We start from the raw sequence: 20,171 nt of genomic DNA, 5'->3' as shown, positions 1-20,171 counted from the left end.
ATCTTTCAGGGAAAAAAAAGATCTTTCGTTTTAATTTTTTAATTCAAGTTTTTATTTGTTTACATTTAGGTACTTGTTTTTTGTATTGTAAAGGAATTTTAGCATTTGTTTTTTCACATATAGTAGAATAAATTTTATGTAACAAATAATTACAAAACGAAAATGGATACAAGGTACAAGAAATTTTATGTAACAGTAACAAGTTTACGCATCACGGAAGGCCAAGAACTCTTCATAGTTGCAAGTTCGTTGTAAGTTCAACAAAACCGATTATCATATTCCAGGGTATTATTTTGCATACAGATATCATGATTGATTTCTAGAGTTACACTTTTAACTCATAAGCATAAGTAAAAGAATTAAAAACATTTATATAGATGCGGAATTAGTACTACCCATGTATAATGCACATCCTTCTTTTTCCTTCACAAATTTGGGCAAAAAAGTACATGTTATACACGGCAAAATACGGTATGTCACCTCCACAGCAAGAAAATCTTGGCCGATTTGCCCTCACCTGGAGGATAAAGGCCTGTCCCCTGCCCTGGGAGAGTAGACTCATCACAACTGGGTGAGCATCTCGGCACCTCCTGCCACATCTCTGCTCGCTTGCCCGGCAGCCCCTGCACCCCACTGGCGCTTCAGCCTTGGGGTGTGCTCCACATCCCCAAACATGACTCCCCTCTTTCCACTTGTTAATCTTTCTCCATGAGGTCCTTTTACCTGGCAACTGCTCATTCTTCAGACCCAGCTCAGATGACACCTCTGAGATGCTGCGCCCCCGGTCAGATGTGGCTGGGTCCTCCTCTCTGCTCCCGCACACATCTGTGCGTCCACACCTGGTATCTGATGACGCGTTTGTCTTCCAGATTCAGACGGGGGTTCTTGGGGGCGGCGCTGTACTTAGCACCCGGCTCAGTGCCTCATATGTAGTAAGAGGTGAAGGAATCCACTCTGTTCTCTCCAGAGCCCCTGTGATACACAAGGCATCCAGGGCATCCTTGACCTTCTCCTCCTCCCGGAATCATTTTATCCAGCTCATGGCTGAGCCCTTGGCAGCGTTCCTCGGAGTTGCTATGATGCTCTCCCACTCTGCCCGCCAAGCTGCTCCTCCTCGTCTTCCTTAGCAAAACTGCATTTTGATCAATTCTCCAAGTGATGCTAGTATACCCTACAGCTGCGACTTGTTCCAGAGCGGTGTACACTCACTAATGTTCAGAAAGAACGCGAACTCCTGCAGGCATTTACTGTAGCGGGACAACTTAAGTTAGATTGGGACATGGCTGCAAAGCAAATCCTCTTCCAGGAGAGTCCCAGTATAATTAGTGTATTACGGGGCAGAGAAGCCCCTAAAACAACACCAACCAACCAAAAAGCATGATTTCCACATGATTTTCCCTTCATACACATTAACATTCTGGCACTTTTCCCTTAATACCGGTGGCCCTTCCTGCCCTGCAGCACTTTACTTCCCTGATGATTTTAAGCGAGGCGAGGTCTGCCATGTGCTTGGCAGTGCCCAGCACTTAATGGGCACTTAGCTGCTGAGAGTTCCTGCCCCTGCTTTATTTCCTGCTCTGCCTGTGACCCCTTTTGCTTCCCTCAGCGGGTCTCTTACAGCTGTCTCCTCCCTGTCACCCTGCAGGGGGGGTCCTCTATGCTGCCACTGTGAAAAACTACCTGGGGACGGAGCCGATTATCTCCCGGGCAGTGGGTCGTGCTGAGGATTGGATTCGGACAGAGACCTTGCCATCCTGGCTTAACGGTGGGGAGAGGGGGAGGGGTGCTTTGGGGACAGAGAGGGCGGGTGGAAGAGGGTGGCCCCAGGCTGTGTGTGTGGGATCTGAGGCCACAGGTCTCCCCAGCTCCAGCTTTTGTCGCAGCCATCGCCCTGAGGCCAGCCGAGTGGGGGATTGAAGACGGAGACGATGAAATCTACTTCTTCTTTACGGAGACTTCCCGAGCGTTTGACTCCTACGAGCGCATTAAGGTTCCACGGGTGGCCCGTGTGTGTGCGGTGAGACCCCATCCCAGCTGTCTGTCTGTCTGTCTCCTGCGTGCCTGGCCTCTGTCTTTCGCTCTCTGGGTCTCTATCTTTGCATCTCTCCTCTGCCTCCTTGTTTCCTGTCTTTACTTCTTTTCTGGGTGCTTGTGGGAAAAAGGCTGTAGCCACTTTAACCCCCTTAATTACCCTTGTGACACACTGTCCGTAGGAGGTAGACTAGTGTAGAGGTTAAAGTCAGGAACTGATGACAGAGGGATCTGGGTGCCAGTCCCTGCTCCGCCATTCCTGCTCCGCCATTTACTGCTTCTGTGACTGGGCAGTTTCTTTAGCTTCCTTACAGATAAGGATATTAATGATGCCTGGCTGTAAGAGGTGCTTTGAGCACTAAGCAAGGAAAGGGACGTAAAGCACGTAAGACAGGACTTCATACGTGTACAATGAACTTAGACGCTCTCATTGTCGTCGTGACCTCATCCACGCGTGTAGCTCATCATCCCCTGCTGTTACTCGGTCTGTATCTCTGGCCTCGTACTTCTATGCATCTGCCTCCCCATCTGTCCGTGTCTGGGGGAAACTTGTACTGGTCTCCATACTCTCCCTACAATGTCGATCTTCTAAAGAGAACTTCCCATGCGCTTGTCACCCCAGGGGGACCTTGGGGGCCGGAAGACCCTCCAGCAGAGGTGGACGACATTTCTGAAGGCTGATCTGCTGTGTCCAGGGCCTGAGCATGGCCGGGCCTCCAGTGTCCTGCAGGACATGGCCATTCTTCGATCTGAGCGTGGAGCGGGGACCCCCATCTTTTATGGCATCTTCTCCTCCCAGTGGTGAGGGGGTCCTGGTGTGGAGGAGAGTGACGGGGTGGGAGATAATGGGTCGGCATAGTGTCAGTGCTGTCTCCTCCCGAGGGGGTGGGCTCTCCCTGAGCAGGTTGCCCGGCTCCTGTGCATTTCTCATGGGTCATCTCATTTGACAGGGGATGAGTTGCTGTCCCCTAGTTCCCTTCAATTATCTGGCTCCAACCTGTGACTCTTCCAGGGAGGGGGCTGCCATCTCTGCTGTCTGCGCCTTTCGACCACAAGACATTCAGACAGTGCTGAATGGTCCCTTCAGAGAGCTGAAACATGACTGCAACAGGGGACTGCCTGTCCTGGACAATGATGTACCCCAGCCCAGACCCGGAGAGGTGAGGGGGCTGGCGCAGCCCTTCACCCCGCACCAGAATTGCCCCGTTAGAGCCAGAGCCCAGCTAAGCGTCATGGACTCTTCCTGGCCCCTGGGAAACTTTGTCACCCGCCTGTGTTTTCCCTAGTGCATCACCAATAACATGAAACTCCAGCAATTTGGCTCATCGCTGTCCCTGCCTGACCGTGTGCTCACCTTCATCCGGGACCACCCACTCATGGACAAGCCAGTGTTTCCAGCCGATGGCCACCCCCTGCTGGTAACTACAGATACAGCCTATCGCAGAGTTGTGGCCCACAGGGTGACCGGCCTCTCAGGGAAAGAATATGATGTTCTCTACCTGGGGACAGGTATGTTTAATAGTCAAGCACATTGCCCATCCGGTGTACACATGCCCTCGTCACAGAGAGGGTCCCGTACACACACACGCACCAGAGTCCCAGCGCAGGTATAGTTACGGTATTATGTCTTGCCTCTTGCCTGCTTCCTAGAGGATGGACACCTCCATCGAGCTGTGCGGATTGGAGCCACGCTCAGTGTCCTCGAGGATCTGGCCTTATTCCCAGAGCCACAGCCAGTCGAGAATATGAAATTGTATCAAGTGAGTTGTAGAGTTTGGGGAGTCTGGTGGGGAGACATCTGATTCCAGTGCCAGTTTGTGACCCTGAAGTCTGAGAGATGCAGTGTATTCCTTTTTCTTACTCACTTTCTATAGAACTGGCTCCTGGTGGGCTCCCGTACTGAGGTGACACAAGTGAACACAACCAACTGTGGCCGTCTTCAGAGCTGCTCAGAGTGCATCCTGGCCCAAGACCCTGTCTGTGCCTGGAACTTCCGGCTAGATGCATGTGTGGCTCATGCTGGGGAGCACGGCGGGTGAGTGTGGCCACCCGGACCTTTGGCCTGCTGTCCCAGGGCCATATGTCTATGCCTGTTTCTCATTTGTTAATGCTGCCGTGTGTGTGTTATTTTAGTGTTACTTGTATGTCCATCTGTCACTCCCTACTAACTTGTCTGTCCGTCCATCTGGTGCTGCTTCATCCATGTCCTTGCTCCTTTGCTGGACCTGCCTGGACCATGTGGCTGACCTCCATGTGGCCATACACTGCTCACTTTCCGTTTTATAAGAGCTCTCAGGAGTGCTCCCTCCTTCCTTCCTTGAAATACTCCTCCCTCTTGCCTTCTCTGACTGCCTTCTCCTGGTTTTCCTGCCGGCCTTTCCAATCTGTCTCCCTTACTCATTCCTTTCCCATCCAGCTTCTGAATGTTGGTATTCCCCAGGGTTCAGTCCTTCTCTTTACACTTCCAAACACTCTATAGGTGATTTCATTCCCATACTTTTCAACACCAACTGAATGCTATTGACAGCTACAGATATATCTTCAGCTGAGCTGCAGAATTCCCATGCAACTGCCTACTTAATATTCCCCTTGAATGCTTCACAAGCAACTCAAACATAGCAAGACTTAGCATGCATTGTTGTTTCCTCTTTCTTTCACATGCTCCTCTAGTTTTCCTCATTTCAAAAAAGCAGTAGCCATTCATCCAATTGCTGAAGCCAGAAGTTGCCCACGCTGTATTGCAATTTGTACTGACTCTAGCTCCATCTATCATAGCCTCAGTCTACAACCCCTTCTCTTCTCTACTGCTACCACCCTAGTCCAAGCCATCATCACTTCTTAACTGGATTACTCTAATAACCTCCAAATTGATCTCCTTTTATCCATTTGGGGATCCCACCATCCATTTTCCACTCAGCTACTAGGTTAAAATTATATGTCACATTGAAGCATATCACTGATATCACGTTCATCTGAAATATTTCAATATGGATCTCTACCAGATAAGGACTTTCTTAAAAACATATTATTATAGGAAATTTCAAACATTTAAAAAGAGTAATATAATGAATTTCCATGTATTTATCACTGAGCTTCAACAACCATCATCTCCTGGCCAATCTTGCTTCATCAGTACCTTCACTCTCTCCCAATTATTTTACAGCAAATCTCAGACATCATATCACTTCATCCATAAATCTTTCTGTGTGTATCTCTAACACAGGAGGGCTTAAAAAAAATCATAGCCGTATTATCATTATCATACCAAACTCAATTTCTTAATGTTGTCAAATATCTAATCACTGTTCTGATTTTCCCAATTGCGTATACTTGAAAATAGTTTGCTTAAGTCAGGATCCAAATAAGTCCATTAGTTGTAATTGGTTGATACGTTTCTTAAGCCTTTTAATCTCTAAGATTCCCTTCAATTGAGTGTTTTTAGTTGATTGCTTAGAAAGCATTTTTTCAAACTGAATTTGTGATTTCCTGTTTTGAAGCCCAGTTAATTTACTGTATATTAGTACATATTACTAATTCCTAAAATTACAAATATTTTAGAAGTAAAAGTACTTGTCTTTGGAAATCAATTTTTGGGTAAGAAATTTGACCTGGTCTTTTAGTTTCTCTTGGGAGAACTTTGACACATCTTAAGACAAAAGCAAGTGCTTTATTCTTACCTTCATTGTTTTAACATCCATTAAAATAATAATTTCATTGGTCTTGGGTATCCTGTGTACTTGAGTCTCAGGGTCTCCTAAAGATATACATGTGTGTAGGGAATGTTGGGTGTGTGTATATGCCAGTGTACTTCTTGGCAATACAAGAAATTACCAACTTGGTACTTTTATGCATTCTACCTCCATACCTCAATTCACACAAGGAAGAAAAACATAGAGCATGAAGTTCCTGAGGCTGTAGCTGCACATATGGCCCTCCCATGTTCCCCACTCTCAGCTAGACTAAGCAAACTTGGTTTTACCCAGGACACTTTAATGTATTCATACCAGTCTTAGAGCTCATTTCAGGGGCCTCAATTCATGTTGAAGGAGTTCACACTCAAACCGAGGCTGCCTTTGGTTGAGGATTTTGTGAGTTGAGACTAAACGTCCTCCTGGTCTTCACTGACAGCCCAGTAGGGGTCTCACTGGCCTCCCCCACTCTGGGAATGGTGCCAGGGAGTTCCGTGAGCAGTCTGTCTTACTGTCCCTCTGTTGTCAGACATAGTCCACTGAAATCCTGGAAGGACCAGGATTGTATTTGAAACAGATCTGTTAGAGGCCAATAGATATCAACAGTTGTTGAAGAGAAAGAGTTCCTACAGAGAGACGAGCAGCTGATGGAACAAAGTCACCTCACTGACTTTACAGAATTTTGATTAACTTTTATAGGGAAGATGCTTTCTCTTTCTCTTAACAGAAAAACAGACAAACAAATAAACAAACAAATTAAAAACCCCCACGAAAAAATTTTATTTTTCCCAGAGAAATCTTTCGTTGTGGACAGCCAGCTACATTTTTTGGAAGGTTCCCATGTTTCTTTTAAAGCATCCCAAACATCTTTCCAGCAGACCTAGTACAAATTTAATTTTCTATGGTCTGCTAGAATATGTGTAGAATTGGACATGGGTAATGTCACGAGGACTATAAGAGGTATTGGGGGGAAATTTAGTGATGAAGAGCAGGTTGACTGATAATTCCAGGAGTGATTTATAAGGTGATGGGACATGCAATGGGTGAGTGGATGTTCAGTGGTATTGAGGAGGGTAGAAGGAAATGTTGACACTGGATTTACCAAGTCTTCTTTTCTTTGTAGGCTGGTCCAAGACATAGAGTCAGCAGATGTCTCTTCGTTGTGCCCTAAAGAGCCCGGAGGTCTGTCTGGTTTAGGGAAATGTGAATGGAGTGGGTGGAAAGGGGCTAGAAAGTTGTCCATTTTGGACCCACTTTAAAGCTTGGATCCTGGAATATATGGCAGCCAGCGACCCAGGGCCTTACCCTCTTTTGGAATCCCCTTTTAGCTTTGCCCCTATGGCCCCCTCTCATATCTGATATGCCCCACATTTCTCTCTATTACACCCCCAGCTTATAGCCTCACTACCTTTTGTGCCTTTGATGTCTCGCTGCAGAACACCCAGTAGTGTTTGAAGTTCCTGTAGCTACAGCTGCGCATGTGGTCTTGCCATGTTCCCCAAGCTCAGCCTGGGCATCCTGTGTGTGGCACCAGCCCAGCGGAGTGACTGCACTTACCCCCCGGCGGGATGGCCTAGACGTGGTGGTAACCCCAGGGGCCATGGGTGCTTATGCCTGTGAATGTCAGGAGGGCGGGGCAGCCCGTGTGGTAGCTGCTTACAGCCTTGTATGGAGCAGCCAGCGGGGGACCTCCAGCCGGGCCCACACAGTGGGGGCTGGACTGGCTGGCTTCTTCCTGGGGGTTCTTGCAGCATCCCTGACTCTCCTCCTGATTGGTCGGCGTCAACAGCGACGGCGTCAGAGGGAACTTCTGGCTAGAGACAAGGTGGGCTTGGACCTGGGGGCCCCGCCATCTGGGACTACAAGCTATAGCCAGGATCCTCCCTCTCCCTCTCCTGAAGATGAGCGGCTCCCCCTGGCCCTAGCCAAGAGGGGCAGTGGCTTTGGTGGCTTCCCTCCACCCTTCCTGCTTGATCCTTGCCCGAGCCCAGCCCACATTCGGCTAACTGGGGCTCCTCTGGCCACGTGTGATGAAACATCCATCTAGGCCTGGGCAAATGACCACTAGTTCATGAGTGACCACTGGAATAGAATGGCCATTGAGACGCTGGGGCCTAGAAGACCGTCATGGCTTCTGAGTTCTCTTTGGCCTTTGAGTGATCACTTGACTTCAGTGTCTGCCCTCTCTGGGCCTGGATGGCTGCTGGGCCAGGGCTTTGTCTGAGGCCTGATTCCCTTGAGATACAAGAACGTCTCTTTTCAGTGAATCAGGACTTTTCCCACCCCTGCCCTCTGACCCCTTCAGCCCTGGCCCACTCTCTTGGGCCCAGTAGTGTGGGGATGCGACACAGGACACAGCTGTGGCTTTGCCTTCTGGTTGGGCCCTGGCCAGAAGGGGGAGTTGTGGAGGTGGTTGGGGGCTAATGTGCATTGAGTCCTTGGGTGGTTTTGCTGATTTTCGCAGTTTATCTGATTCTCTGTGGGGAGTGCATGATCCCCGTGTTGCAACATGGAATCTCTGCTCTGAGATCTCCCTCCATCCCAGTTTTCCTTCTTCCATGAAAGAGCATGTGTATATATGAGTGTTCAGGAGACCTGGCCAAATGTGCATGAATAACTGGGTCAGTGCTCAGGTATGTTCATGGGGGACAAAGAGGGGACCGTTGGGATGGGGGCATTGCCTGTAGAATTTTAGACCCCGTCGCCAGTGAAAGAATGGCTTTTCTTTCTAAAAGGAAACAAACCACTGCCCCTCCCCATCACCTCCCACAACCCTTCTCTCCAGTAGAGGAAAACTCCCGAAGTGACCTTCTAGATGGGAAGGGCAGTGGTACATGTGACCCAATCTTTCTTTGTTTTTGCCTCCTGGCTGCCACCACTGCCACGCACAGCTGTTCTTTCTTTGGCTGGAGTGTAGGCTGGACCCCCTTTCCTTGGCTCCCATTGAAAATAAACTTCACAACATTCTAAATATTAGGGGACAACAAAAGGGGAACAGTTACAGGAAATACATGCAGCATAAAAATCGATTTGTATTAGTGACTTTACTCAGGTTGACACCGTTGCCCTAAAGCAGGAGTTCTCCACTGGGGGTCCAAGGACTCCCTGAAATTGTATGCAAAGTGTTGTCTATACATGTGTGTCTGTGTTTTTCCGGGGGGAGGTTTTATGGCTTTCATCAGATTCTTAAGGCCTTAATAGAGTTAAAGGACCACTGCCCCAAGGGACCACATCAGCAGCAGCTCTGCCTGCCCCACCCCACTGCCCTGTGGCCAGCCCCTGGACTTGCAGCTGCTGGATGCTGTCTCATTTCTCCAGTCCCTGGAAGCTGTGCTCTGTGTATATCTGAAGACACTGTCAACTCTCACCAAACTTAGACACTTCTTCCTGCTTCACAACTTGCAGATGCTTTAGGCTTCTCCTGCTCAGTTCCAGTCTTGGCCTGTGAATGTGCCTCGTTTGTCCCTGGTGAGGGACTCCCTTGAGTTCCAATGAATGATCCAGCCCTTCCCAGTTGAAGTTTTCAGCTCTACTTTCCTTGGCAACAGCCTGTGAACTACTCAAAAGAGTCCCCTTGGGTTTGGAATGATCAGTGGCTTTGCCCGAATCAGCGTGTGATCTTTGGCCAGTAGTCTAAGCCAGGAACAGTGGTTTACTCCTCTGTAAAGTGGGGATAATAATACCTACCTCAAGGTTGCTGCAAGGATTAAATGAGAACATGTAAACAATAAAGCACTATCTATTCCAGTACAGGTTGTGATTGTAAAAATTGGACCATTATGCCATAATCATATAGCTTAAATGTATGATCCCCATAACATGCATCACTTTACGCACCCTTTGATGGACGGAGGGTCATTGCCTCACACGGACATCCTGTCCTGGGTCATCTCTGGCCTGAGCTTAGCTGCCACCGTCTAGGGCCTGTGGTTTTGTAATGCTCAGATGTGTGTGACCTTCGTGACCTTATTAGTCCTATACGGGAATGGAGGAAGCCTTGTGTTCTTGGGTTTATCCTCACTTCACTCTGCTCTCTCAAGGTTATGGGTTAGTTTCATGTGGGGAGAGATGTCTCTCCCTGGGGTCTCTGTGAGGAGGGGAGGAGAAGAGTTTTTCAAGGAGGGGAGGGATCAGATCATAGAGGATTGGGGCATTTGGTTCTTGGACAGTGGCTCTGGTTGGAGGAAAATGAGATGAGGAATGTAGGAACACGAGGAAGGATGGAAATAGGCATGAAGGGAGGAGAACCACCTCTTCATTGGAAAGTTCAAGCCCCAAGAGTGAATGAGAGCACAGGAATGGAAAGCCAATTCCTGGAGAAACAGTGTGAGTAACTAATTACATTATCTTTGGGCTGTGGGAGTGTGGGAAGGGAGAGGATCAGCGGGTAAGGGAACTGAAGGAGGGTGCGGGGTTCCTGCAGGGAGAATTGTGGGGATGCTGAGACCTCCCCGGCTTCATTCATTCAAGCAGCCGGGGCAAGGGATGGGATGGGGCTTGTGCTTATGTTACCTCCAGTCTCCAAAGATTGCCCACTTTCTGGCCCTCACTCTTAACTTCCCCTCTGTTGTTGGCTCTGGTCCCTGGTCCCTAAATTGCAACTCTCAACTTGTCACTCCTAACCAGTTGTGTGCCGCTACCCATGTGACTTTACTGAAACTATAGCCAGAAAGAGATACTCATTGTTGGCTCCTGTGAGCCAAGTGTGCTCTAGCACGGCGCCGGCCCTAACCCAACAGGAGGCTGACTCATATCCTTTCCCCAGTAGCCCCACAAGTTGATTGGTGGCCTCACTGATGGCAGAAAAGGGCTCCTTTGGTCTCGGCTGGGCCCTGATTCTCCTGGCTACTTGGCCCCTGTCAAAGTCGGGCAGTCATGGTTGTTCTTGGTCAACTGCATGCAATCTCAAGGGTATGAGGTTAGATCTTGCCTTTTTGGCTGTAGCAGAGGCAAGGTTGGAATTTTTGAAGATCATTTTCACCAACTGGAGATAAAAACTAGCAATAAAAGCACCAGAAATCTTTCTGCAGTTTTTAAGTTCTCCCTATTCAGGCCCCAGAACAGTTCTCTCTGTGACATGGCAATTTGTATGGCCAGTAGACAGCAGGTGTGGTTCCAGAGAGGTCCATCTGGTCTGATCCTGGTTGAGGTGGGGAAGGACAAGCAACAGAGAGACAGGTCTAGCTTCCTGAGGATGTTAGATGGGGCCGGGGTGGTTAGGAGGGCCAAGATAAGGGTCAGGTTCAATTCAGAGGGCAGCTCCAGGCCCTGTGGATAAATAAATGGGAGCCAGGACATCTCTTCCTCTTTTTTTTCAAGGGTTCCTGGCCCACAGGACTGGGGCTTCCCCTAGAAACACTGGGCCTGGGTTTTAGTGCTACAGATGAATCCTGGACATGCCTGGACATACCCACTGGTGGGTATGGCACTCCTCATTTATGTCAGACTTGGCACCCCTCTTGTGGACTCCGAGACTTGGCAGAGCTGAACTGTAAGCTAAAGGCTGTCACCACCTACAGCTGGAGTCATGGTTAGGGCAGGAGGAGTCAGCAACTGACGCTGGATCCAAAGACCAACATCTCACCCTTAGGTTCCAGCAAGTCCTTTGCGTTGAGGAGGCTGGCAATAAAATCTTTTCAAGACTGAGGTTCACTCCAGGGACTGTCTGAGGGTTAAGTATTGAAGAGCCCTATTAGACCTCTATTGTCAGAGGCTGAGGCAGAGAACTCATGGGAAAAGCTCAGGCCTCAGGTCTTCGTAGGCCTACTACATTTTTCTCCAAACCAGTGGAGAATTCTCCCCTGCAAGCTCAAGAATGCAAAGACTTGGCACATATTCTCAGCACTCTCCTTTCAAGACATGCTTAATCATATGTGATAGGTAATTTACTATTCCTTCCTCTATAAGAAGTGAGGAGGCCAAAGTGGTCCTTTCCTGAGGTGAAGCTGGGGTTGGCTGTTTTCATCTTTGAGTGATGCAGACCTCTTCCTGCTTCCATGCTACTTCTCCAGGAGTGACACAAACTCTGGTGGAACGGAAGGTGTGGATCCTGGAGACAGCCATGGCCTAGAGGATTAGGAGGAAGTGTCCCCCTGCTTTGGTGTAGAAGCAAGGAGCTGCCTACCCTTTGTGTGTGTGGGCTCGGATGATGAGCTTCTCAGTGGCAGTCGTAAGAACCAGAGATTTTTCTGCCCTCTGCTGGGAGCCGCACAAGTCTCCTGAATTCATGTTTAATTCTAGGGAGAAATATGACCACCCTCAAGATGCCTGTGATAGAATATTTCCCCCCTGAAATGACTGGGAGCTCAGAAACAGCTTAAATTGATTCATAGAAATAAGGTGATATTTTTTTTGTTCCTGTGAGTTTGTGAAGAAACATTCACGCCCACTATAACTAATATCAGCATTTCTAAAATTAGCTGAGTCCAGAGTGCCTGCATTATGAATTGGCCTATACATTGTGAGAGTAGAACTGACCATAGATAGGGTAGCGTTGAATGAGTAGTTGGTGCATAAAACAATGAAGGAGGGCCTTCCTCCAACCCTCTTCAGGAGCCATTCCTCATATTGTAGTTTCTCCCCACACACATCCACCAAATTAATCTTTCTTTAGTCTCAAAGCCCATCAACTCTCAGATTTAGGATTTATGCAATTTATCTGTGGTTGCATCATTACTATAGCTCATCAGAGATTGTGATCACCTTATAATTCCCAGGTAAATGTCCTCAGAAAGAAGGAAACATAACTTGTGGGGTCCTAGTTGACAAACCAAGGTATCTACATGCTACCTCTACAAAGGTTTATGACAAAGCTGTCATTAGAACCTTTGCTAGATAAGTTCTTACTCTTTGGGGTATTTATTGCTGTACTAGTCAGGACAGGCTTTGTTATAATGCAATAACAAAACCCCCCATACTGTTAGTGGCTTAAAACATGTTTCTTACACATACTAAAAAAAGAAGGAAATTCTAACACATGCTACAACATGGATGGACCTTGAGGACATCATGATAAATGAAATAAGCCAGTCACAAAAAGACAAATACTGTATGATTCCACTTATATGAGGTACTTAGAGTAGTCCAATTCAGAGAGATAGAAACTAGAATGGCAAGGGGATGAGGGTGAGGGGGATGAGGGGTGGTTATTGTTTAATAGGTATAGAGTTTTAGTTTCACAAGGTGGAAAGAGAGCTGGATAGTGGTGATGGTCGTACAATGTTATGAATGTGTTAATACCACTGAACTGTATACTTTAAAATGGTAAAGATGGTAAGTTTTATGTATATTTTATCACAGTAAAAAAATCTGAGAAAAGTGAATAAGGCACAGTTCCGGCCCCTTTGAAGCTCCTAATTCAGTGGGGAGGAAGACAAGTGAGAAGATAATAACACCCTTTGAAAAGCACTATTGTCAAGGTATGTCCCAAATCCCGAGGAACCCAAAGAAACTGTGTTCTGCTGACATCTCTTCTGAACTGACAGCTTGAGAAACAACTTGAGACACCAACAGAAGGCTTTGTACCCCCTAACTGAACTCCCCTGAAGCTACCCAGACAGTCTAATGTAGTCTAGTGACATGTAGTCAGCCTAGTGAGATATATATATATGCCTCCTTTGTTCTTTTTTCTTTATCCAATTTTACATAATAAAACTTTTAAAAACAAGATGTTCTTTTTTGTCTGTGAAACTGGCAAAGGTTTTAAAAAGGTGGATGATCTTTGTGCTGGCAAGGGTTTGGGAGGGAATTGGGTATTCTATTGCTGGAAGTGAAGATAGTACAAACTATGGAAGGCATTCTGGCAATATTTATTAAAAGCTTTAAAATGTATATATCATTTGACACAGTAATTACACTTCTGGAAATTTATTTTAAGAAGTAACAGCATAAGTAGGCAAAGAAGTATTTCTCAAGATTTTTATTTTAGTGTTAACTATAAGCCTAAAATATTAGAAAAATCCAACTATGCAACAGGAGAAATTTGGTTAAATAACCCCAATATTGACTTGAAAAAATGTGCACAACATTGTTAAGTGGAAAAAAAGAGGAAACCATAAGGAAGAAGAGCAGCCCTCCCAGTGAGGAGTTCTCTTTCACAAAACACCAACATCCGCTAAGGCCACCCTGAGATGTGATGGACCGAGAAAAAAACAAGACCACTCCATAAACATGTCTTCATGTAGGCAAAACAGGAACACTGTCCAAACTACAAAAATGGCAAGCATCCCCCTGTCCAAACAAATAGGAGTGGCTGCTTCATCAGCGTGAGCCTCGTGCTAATCGACCCTCCTGGGTGAGATTTATTAAGGCACCCAATCATAGAATTACCCCACTTCCTGGCAACACCGGATTCAGAGCAAAACCCTGCTTCCTTAAAACCTCCTGCAAACTACCTAGTACAAGCCCAGGTGCTGTAAGCTCTTTCTAACAGCCTCTTACTGAAATGCTCCATAGTTCCCCATGTGTTCAGTACAACCCATTATTGTTTGTAATATAAATATATTTCCATTATCATAAAAATGCGTGGAATAACAGACCAAACTTTTAGCAATGGTTATCCCTGATGGAGGATTTTTATTTATTTACTTTTAGTAATATGTAGGGGAGAGAGAGAGAGAAAGAGAGAGAGACAGAGGGAGGGAGAAGATGGAGAAGAAAAAAAGAAGAATGAAGAAAGAGTTATGATGACAATGGCAGCAGGAATGTCTCTAAGTGTTCATAGTGATGTTATTGGATGATCTTCATTTTCTTCTTTAAATTTTCTACAATTAATATGCATTACATTTGAATATGGAAAAAATAGAAGTTATTTTAAATGGAAGAAAATCGTGATTTTTTCCCAAGGAAAATACTCTATGACAGGTTTTTGTTTTGTTTCGTTTTGATTTTAAATTTTTGCCGTGTTGTCTTGTGCCTGACTAAAAATTAGACAAGTCATGGCTGGTTTGAAGTCTTCCAGTTTTCCAGATCAGTTGCAGTACAGTTGGTGTGCGGTAGATGTCACTTGTTGCCTGAGAAGGGCGTATTGCTAAAGCTTGTGGAAGTCCTCTCTAAGCAGTGCCCAATTCTAAATCAATTATCTGTTTACAAGATATACCTAATCTCTAACCTTGGAGTACTGTGTACTTGTAATATTCTTTCATCTTGTAGTTTTAATCCATCACTAATCTAGATAAGAGGAATGACTACAATAAAACACATTTTCCTTAATTCTTTCTATAGATAGAACTTTCATGTAGTCATTCTGTCTTCAAAGTAATCTTTGAAGTACTTCAGGCAGGTATTATATACTCCATTTTACAGACGAGGAAAATGAAGTTAATCAGAAAACGTAAGTCATTAATAGCTCATCGGTCCAGTTTTTTTCCCCTCCATTGACTAGTTCTAGAAATTAGCACATACGCAGCTAAACAACACTAATTGTGCTTTAAGTATATCAGTATATAAAAGTATCAACAGTAAAAATACATTTGGATCAGTTTCTGAGAAATGCCATCCAAATGATGAGAAATGACCCATGCTGCTTGTGCAGTGTGGTTGTACAAAGGCTTCTGATGGATGCATGGCAAAGAGGTGGGCAACCTTCAGAGGTCTGGGACTTCTTTGCAAACATTCAGGCATCCTTGGGGAGCATGCTGAATGGGACCCATGTTTATATGTGACTTGGGGTCACGTTATTGTGCTCGGTGGTAATGTCGGATGCACAGGGATGTTTGCTTCTCCCCTCTGAGGTGTCACATTGTTCTAATCCTTACATGTGATCATTCTCAGGCTCCCATTTTCTGATGCCTACCTTGGAGTTGCTGATGTCCCCTTTTCTAGTTTGCTTTTCCTCAAATGTTATGGAGTTAGAAATCAAATAAGTAAGTTAGGTAGAAATGAGTATAAAGTAACGTATACCAGGTTAAAGCAAATCTGCTTGAAGGCATTTGTATTTGTATGTTACTTCCTGGTTCATAACTGAATTATGTAAAGGTGAGACTGATAGGGAGCTGGTTCTGAAGAGATGAGGAATGATATGTCAATCTTTTTTTAAGTCCCAAGATAATCAAGGCCAACCTTTGTCTCAGTCTACTAAGTCGCTGTGGGACTTGGTCACTCACTCCAATGCTGCAGCAATTTGGAGGGAATACTGGGGTGAAGATGTCCAGCCTTATGGAGCAGGCCTGATCACACTTTGATGGAGTGTTGGGTTCTGGACCAGGAGGAACTAGAAGAAGAGGTTCCAGGGAGGGCTGCCTGATTATGACTCAAGTTGAAACAGGAGATGGCAAATCCAGTCCTCTTCCCAGCAGGCATTGAGACAGACTAAGGGCCGTCTCACAACCTCTGGGGTGCAGAGTGGAGAATGAGTAAGAGGATCAGAGGCACCACATCGAGCAGCAACCTATGCCAGGAAATGTGTCTACGATGTGGTGGGCAATGGCAGATGCAGGGTTCAGACACGAAATTGTGGCCAACCGGAATGAGGTACATCAACAAGCTGTCTGAGGTACAGGGCTGAGGCCCCCAGGACGGGAAACAGATGAGAGGTATTTAAGGTCCCTAAGAGACTTGGGATGAAGTTATAGGACTTGGCATACTTTGCTCATGACCTTAAGCCCAGTAGTGGGGCAGAGAAGCCTGGCATATGGAGGCCTGAGGCTGCCAGAGTGATTTCCAAATCCACCCACTGGGGAGGCAAAAGCTTCTGCTGGATGACTGCAAGGAAGAACCCTCTCAACTTCGGGCAGGGTGGGTCGCCTTAGAGGACGGGGAGTCTACAAACATGTAGCACTAGGTGTAAGTGCTGACGCCAGGGGCCATGGTCACCTGGGGAATCAGGCCCAGACTAGGCCTTTCTGGAACCCACGGATCTGGGACTCCCCTTCAGAGGGGAAGCGGCTAGGCGGAACAGACCAATCTCATTTTTTAGGGAGCTGGGAAGTGGTCGCAAACACTAAGCACTTTAGGAAAAACACAGCTCTTCCTCATGACCTCGAAATGAGTTTTGCATGCGTGCCCGCGTGTGTGTTTGTGGGTGCAAGACATTTATCGTTTTTCCCCAAGTATATGCATATATGCTTTTTCTAAAGCATTCAGAAAATACCCCAAAAATATGAAAAAATAAGAATCACCTGAACCCCATAGACCAAAGATATAATCTCAACATGTTATGATAAATTTCCTTCCAGACTTCTCTCTATGTATATATTCACCATAGGGATATGCATATATATTTTACATTAAATCAGAGTGTAATACTGTCGGACACTGCTGCTTTGCTTCGGTACTCTGTCCTGGACACTTTCCCACAGTAATGACTGTGGTTCTACCATCACCGTTGGTAGCTGCACAGGATCCTGTTGCCTGGTGTTTCTTATTTTGATGAGTCATCTATTGCTGGACATCACATCATCTGGAAAGAATGACAATTTTGTTTCTTTTTTTCTTCGTTTAGCACATTGGCTAGAACTTCCAGAACAAGCCTCGATAGAACTCATTCTTGACTCAAACATCATTTTAGTAGCAGTGCCTTTAGGATTTCACCACTGTTTTTCATGCTTCCTGTTGGTTTCTAATACATGTATAGTACCAAGGGACTTTCCTTCTGTATCTCCAACACCAACAGGGTTTTAAAATTTTCTTTTGAGAGAATCAGGATGGATGTTGAATTAGGTCAATCAAACACCTTTTCAGAGCCCATTAAGGTGAGGGCACAGTTTTCTCCCCTTTAACCTGCTAATGTCTTGGTTCTTAACCTGTCTGGGTTTCTTGGGGTGAATCCTGCGTTAGCCATTTTACTACCTGGGAAGGGGAAGTGTCTGCTCTTGGAAATCTCATAGAAAAGGCAGCATGCTTCATGCCCTGTTGTATACTTACTCTTTTCATTGTTTTCCCAGGACCCATCAGCTCCACGACAAGTTGTTGCTTTCATTCTAGTTGTGGGGGGCACAGCTCAGCTCCAAGTCAAGTTGTTGTTTTTCAATCTAATTGTGGAGGCTGCAGTTCACTGCTCCATGCGGGAATTGAACCGGCCACCTTGGTATTAGGAGCACTGCACTCTAACCACTGAGCCAACTGGGCACCCTTCACTGTCTCTTCTTATAGCCTTTGTTTTAAAGTCTATTTTGTCTGGTATAAGTATTGCTACCCCAGGTTTATTTATTTATTTTTTTCATTTCCATTTTCATGAAATAGCTTTCTCCATCTGTTTCTGTCTCTGTGTGTCTTTCAATCTGAAGTGAGTCTCTTATAGGCAGTATGCGTAAGGGTTTTGTTTTCTTGTCCATTCATCCCTCCTATGTCCTTTGATTGGAGCATTTAATCCATTTACATTGAAAGTAATTGTTGATAGATATGTAGCTGTTGCCATTTGATATTCATATTTTGAATATATTTTCTGTCTTAAAGAAGTCCCTCTAACATTTCTTGTAGTACTGGTTTATTGGTGATTAATTCCTTTAGCTTTTTCTTGTCTGGGAAGCACTTTATCTGTTTTTAGATTTTAAATGATAGCCTTGCTGAGTAGAGTACCCTTGGTTGTAGCAACCCTTGGTTGCTTTTCATTATGTTGAATATTTTGTGCCAGTCCCTTCTGGCCTGCAAAGTTTCTGTTGAGAAATCAGCTGGGAGCTTGCTTGTAAGTTACTACCCTGTTTCCCTGAAAATAAGGCCTAGGCGGACAATCAGCTCTAATGCATCTTTTGGAGGAAAAATTAATATAAGACTTAGTATTATATTATATTATATTATATTATATTATATTATTATATTATATTATATTATATTATATTATATTATATTATATTATATTATATTATATTATATTATATTATATTATAAACTCAGTCTTATATTATAGTAAAACGAGACTGGGTCTTATACTAATTTTTGCTCCAAGAGATGCATTAGAGCTGATTATCCAGCTAGATCTTATTTTCGGGGAAACACAGTAGTTGCTTTTTCTTGCTGCTTTGAGGATTCTTGCTGTGTCTTTAACCTTTGCCATTTTAATTATAATGTGTCTAGGTGTGGGCTTATTTGGGTTCATCCTGTTTGGGACTCTCTGTGCTTCCTGGACTTGTATGTCTATTTTCTTCACCAGGTTAGGAAAGTTTTCAGTCATTATTTCTTCAAATAGTTTTTCTTTTTCTTTTTTTTTTAATTTATTGGGCTGACAATTGTTAGTAAAATTACATAGATGTCAGGTGTACAATTCTGTATTACATCATCTATAAATCTCTGTGTGTTCACCACCCAGAGTCAGTTCTCCTTCCGTCACCATATATTTGATCCCCCTTACCCTCATCTCCCACCCCCCACCCCCCTTACCCTCTGGTAACCACTAAACTATTGTCTATGTCTATGAGTTCTTGTTTCTCATTTGTTTGTCTTGTTCTTTTGTTGTTTTTGGTTGATATACCACATATCAGTGAAACCATATGGTTCTCTGCTTTTTCTGTCTGACTTATTTCGCTTAGCATTATACTCTCAAGATCCATCCATGTTGTCACAAATGTTCCTATATCATCTTTTCTTACCGCTGAATAATAGTCCATTGTGTATATATACCACAACTTCTTTATCCATTCATCTATCAAAGGACATTTTGGTGTTTCCATGTCTTGGCTACCGTAAACAAAGCTGCAATGAACATTGGAGCACACGTGTCTTTATGTGTAGATGTTTTCAAATTTTTTGGGTAGATACCAGGAGAGGGATTGCTGGGTCATATGGTAATTATATTCATTATTTTTTGAGGAACCTCCATACTGCCTTCCATAACGGCTGCACCAGTCTGCCTTCAGTGTATGAGGGTTCCTTTTTCTCCACAGCCTCTCCAACACTTGTTACTATTTGTCTTGTTGGTGATAGCCATCCTGACTGGGGTGAGGTGATATCTCATTGTGGCTTTTATTTGCATTTCTCTGATGATTAGTGATGTTGAGCATTTTTTCATATGTCTTCAAATAGTTTTTCAATCCCTTGCTTTCTCTCTTCTCCTTCTGGTACCTCTATCATGTGAATGTTGTTATGCTTGATGTTATCTCAGAGGTCTCTTAAACTCTCCTCATTGTTTTTGGATTCTTTTTTCTTTTTGCTGATCCAATTGGTTGTTTTATGTTACCTTGTTTTCCAAATTGCTGATTCGATCCTCTTTTTCGTCCAATTTGCTGGTAATTCCTTCTAGTGCAGTCTTCATTTTAATTATTGTATACTTTACTTTTCACTGGCTCTTTTTTATGGTTTCTATGTCCATTTTAATGCTTGTTATCTCTTTGTTGAAGTCCTCCCTAAGTTCTTTGAGCATTCTTATAACCTATGTTTTGAACTCTGTCTCTGGTAGGTTGCTTGCCTTTATTTGTGTTGTTCTTTTTCTCATGTTCTTTCATTTGGGATGTATTTCTTTGTTCCCTCATTTTGGCTGCCTCTCTATGTTTGTTTCTATGTATTATTTAGATCTGCTAT

General features: G+C 44.8%; 1 protein-coding gene across 3 annotated transcripts in view; it reads left to right on the top strand.

Moving 5' to 3' along the window:
- The window catches only part of SEMA4F (ssemaphorin 4F), a 29,330-nt gene extending 16,032 nt beyond the window's left edge, over positions 1-13,298 (top strand). Inside the window, exons 5-13 of one of the 3 annotated variants that reach the window (XM_033125428.1) lie at positions 1,646-1,765; positions 1,866-2,017; positions 2,654-2,832; positions 3,044-3,191; positions 3,318-3,540; positions 3,682-3,791; positions 3,906-4,066; positions 6,844-6,902; positions 7,157-13,298. In XM_033125428.1, coding sequence (XP_032981319.1) covers positions 1,646-1,765; positions 1,866-2,017; positions 2,654-2,832; positions 3,044-3,191; positions 3,318-3,540; positions 3,682-3,791; positions 3,906-4,066; positions 6,844-6,902; positions 7,157-7,767 — 1,763 coding nt within the window. In that variant the 3' untranslated portion in view covers positions 7,768-13,298. The remainder of the gene's footprint in view (positions 1-1,645; positions 1,766-1,865; positions 2,018-2,653; positions 2,833-3,043; positions 3,192-3,317; positions 3,541-3,681; positions 3,792-3,905; positions 4,067-6,843; positions 6,903-7,156) is intronic. The other 2 variants (XM_033125426.1, XM_033125429.1) reach the window with 2 other exon arrangements.
- Positions 13,299-20,171: the final 6,873 nt, after the last annotated feature.

Source organism: Rhinolophus ferrumequinum, chromosome 13 (genome assembly GCF_004115265.2).
Source record: "Rhinolophus ferrumequinum isolate MPI-CBG mRhiFer1 chromosome 13, mRhiFer1_v1.p, whole genome shotgun sequence".
Taxonomy (NCBI): domain Eukaryota; kingdom Metazoa; phylum Chordata; class Mammalia; order Chiroptera; family Rhinolophidae; genus Rhinolophus; species Rhinolophus ferrumequinum.
The sequence above is the reverse complement of the archived record's forward strand: the minus strand, read 5'-3'. Positions and strand labels throughout refer to the sequence as shown.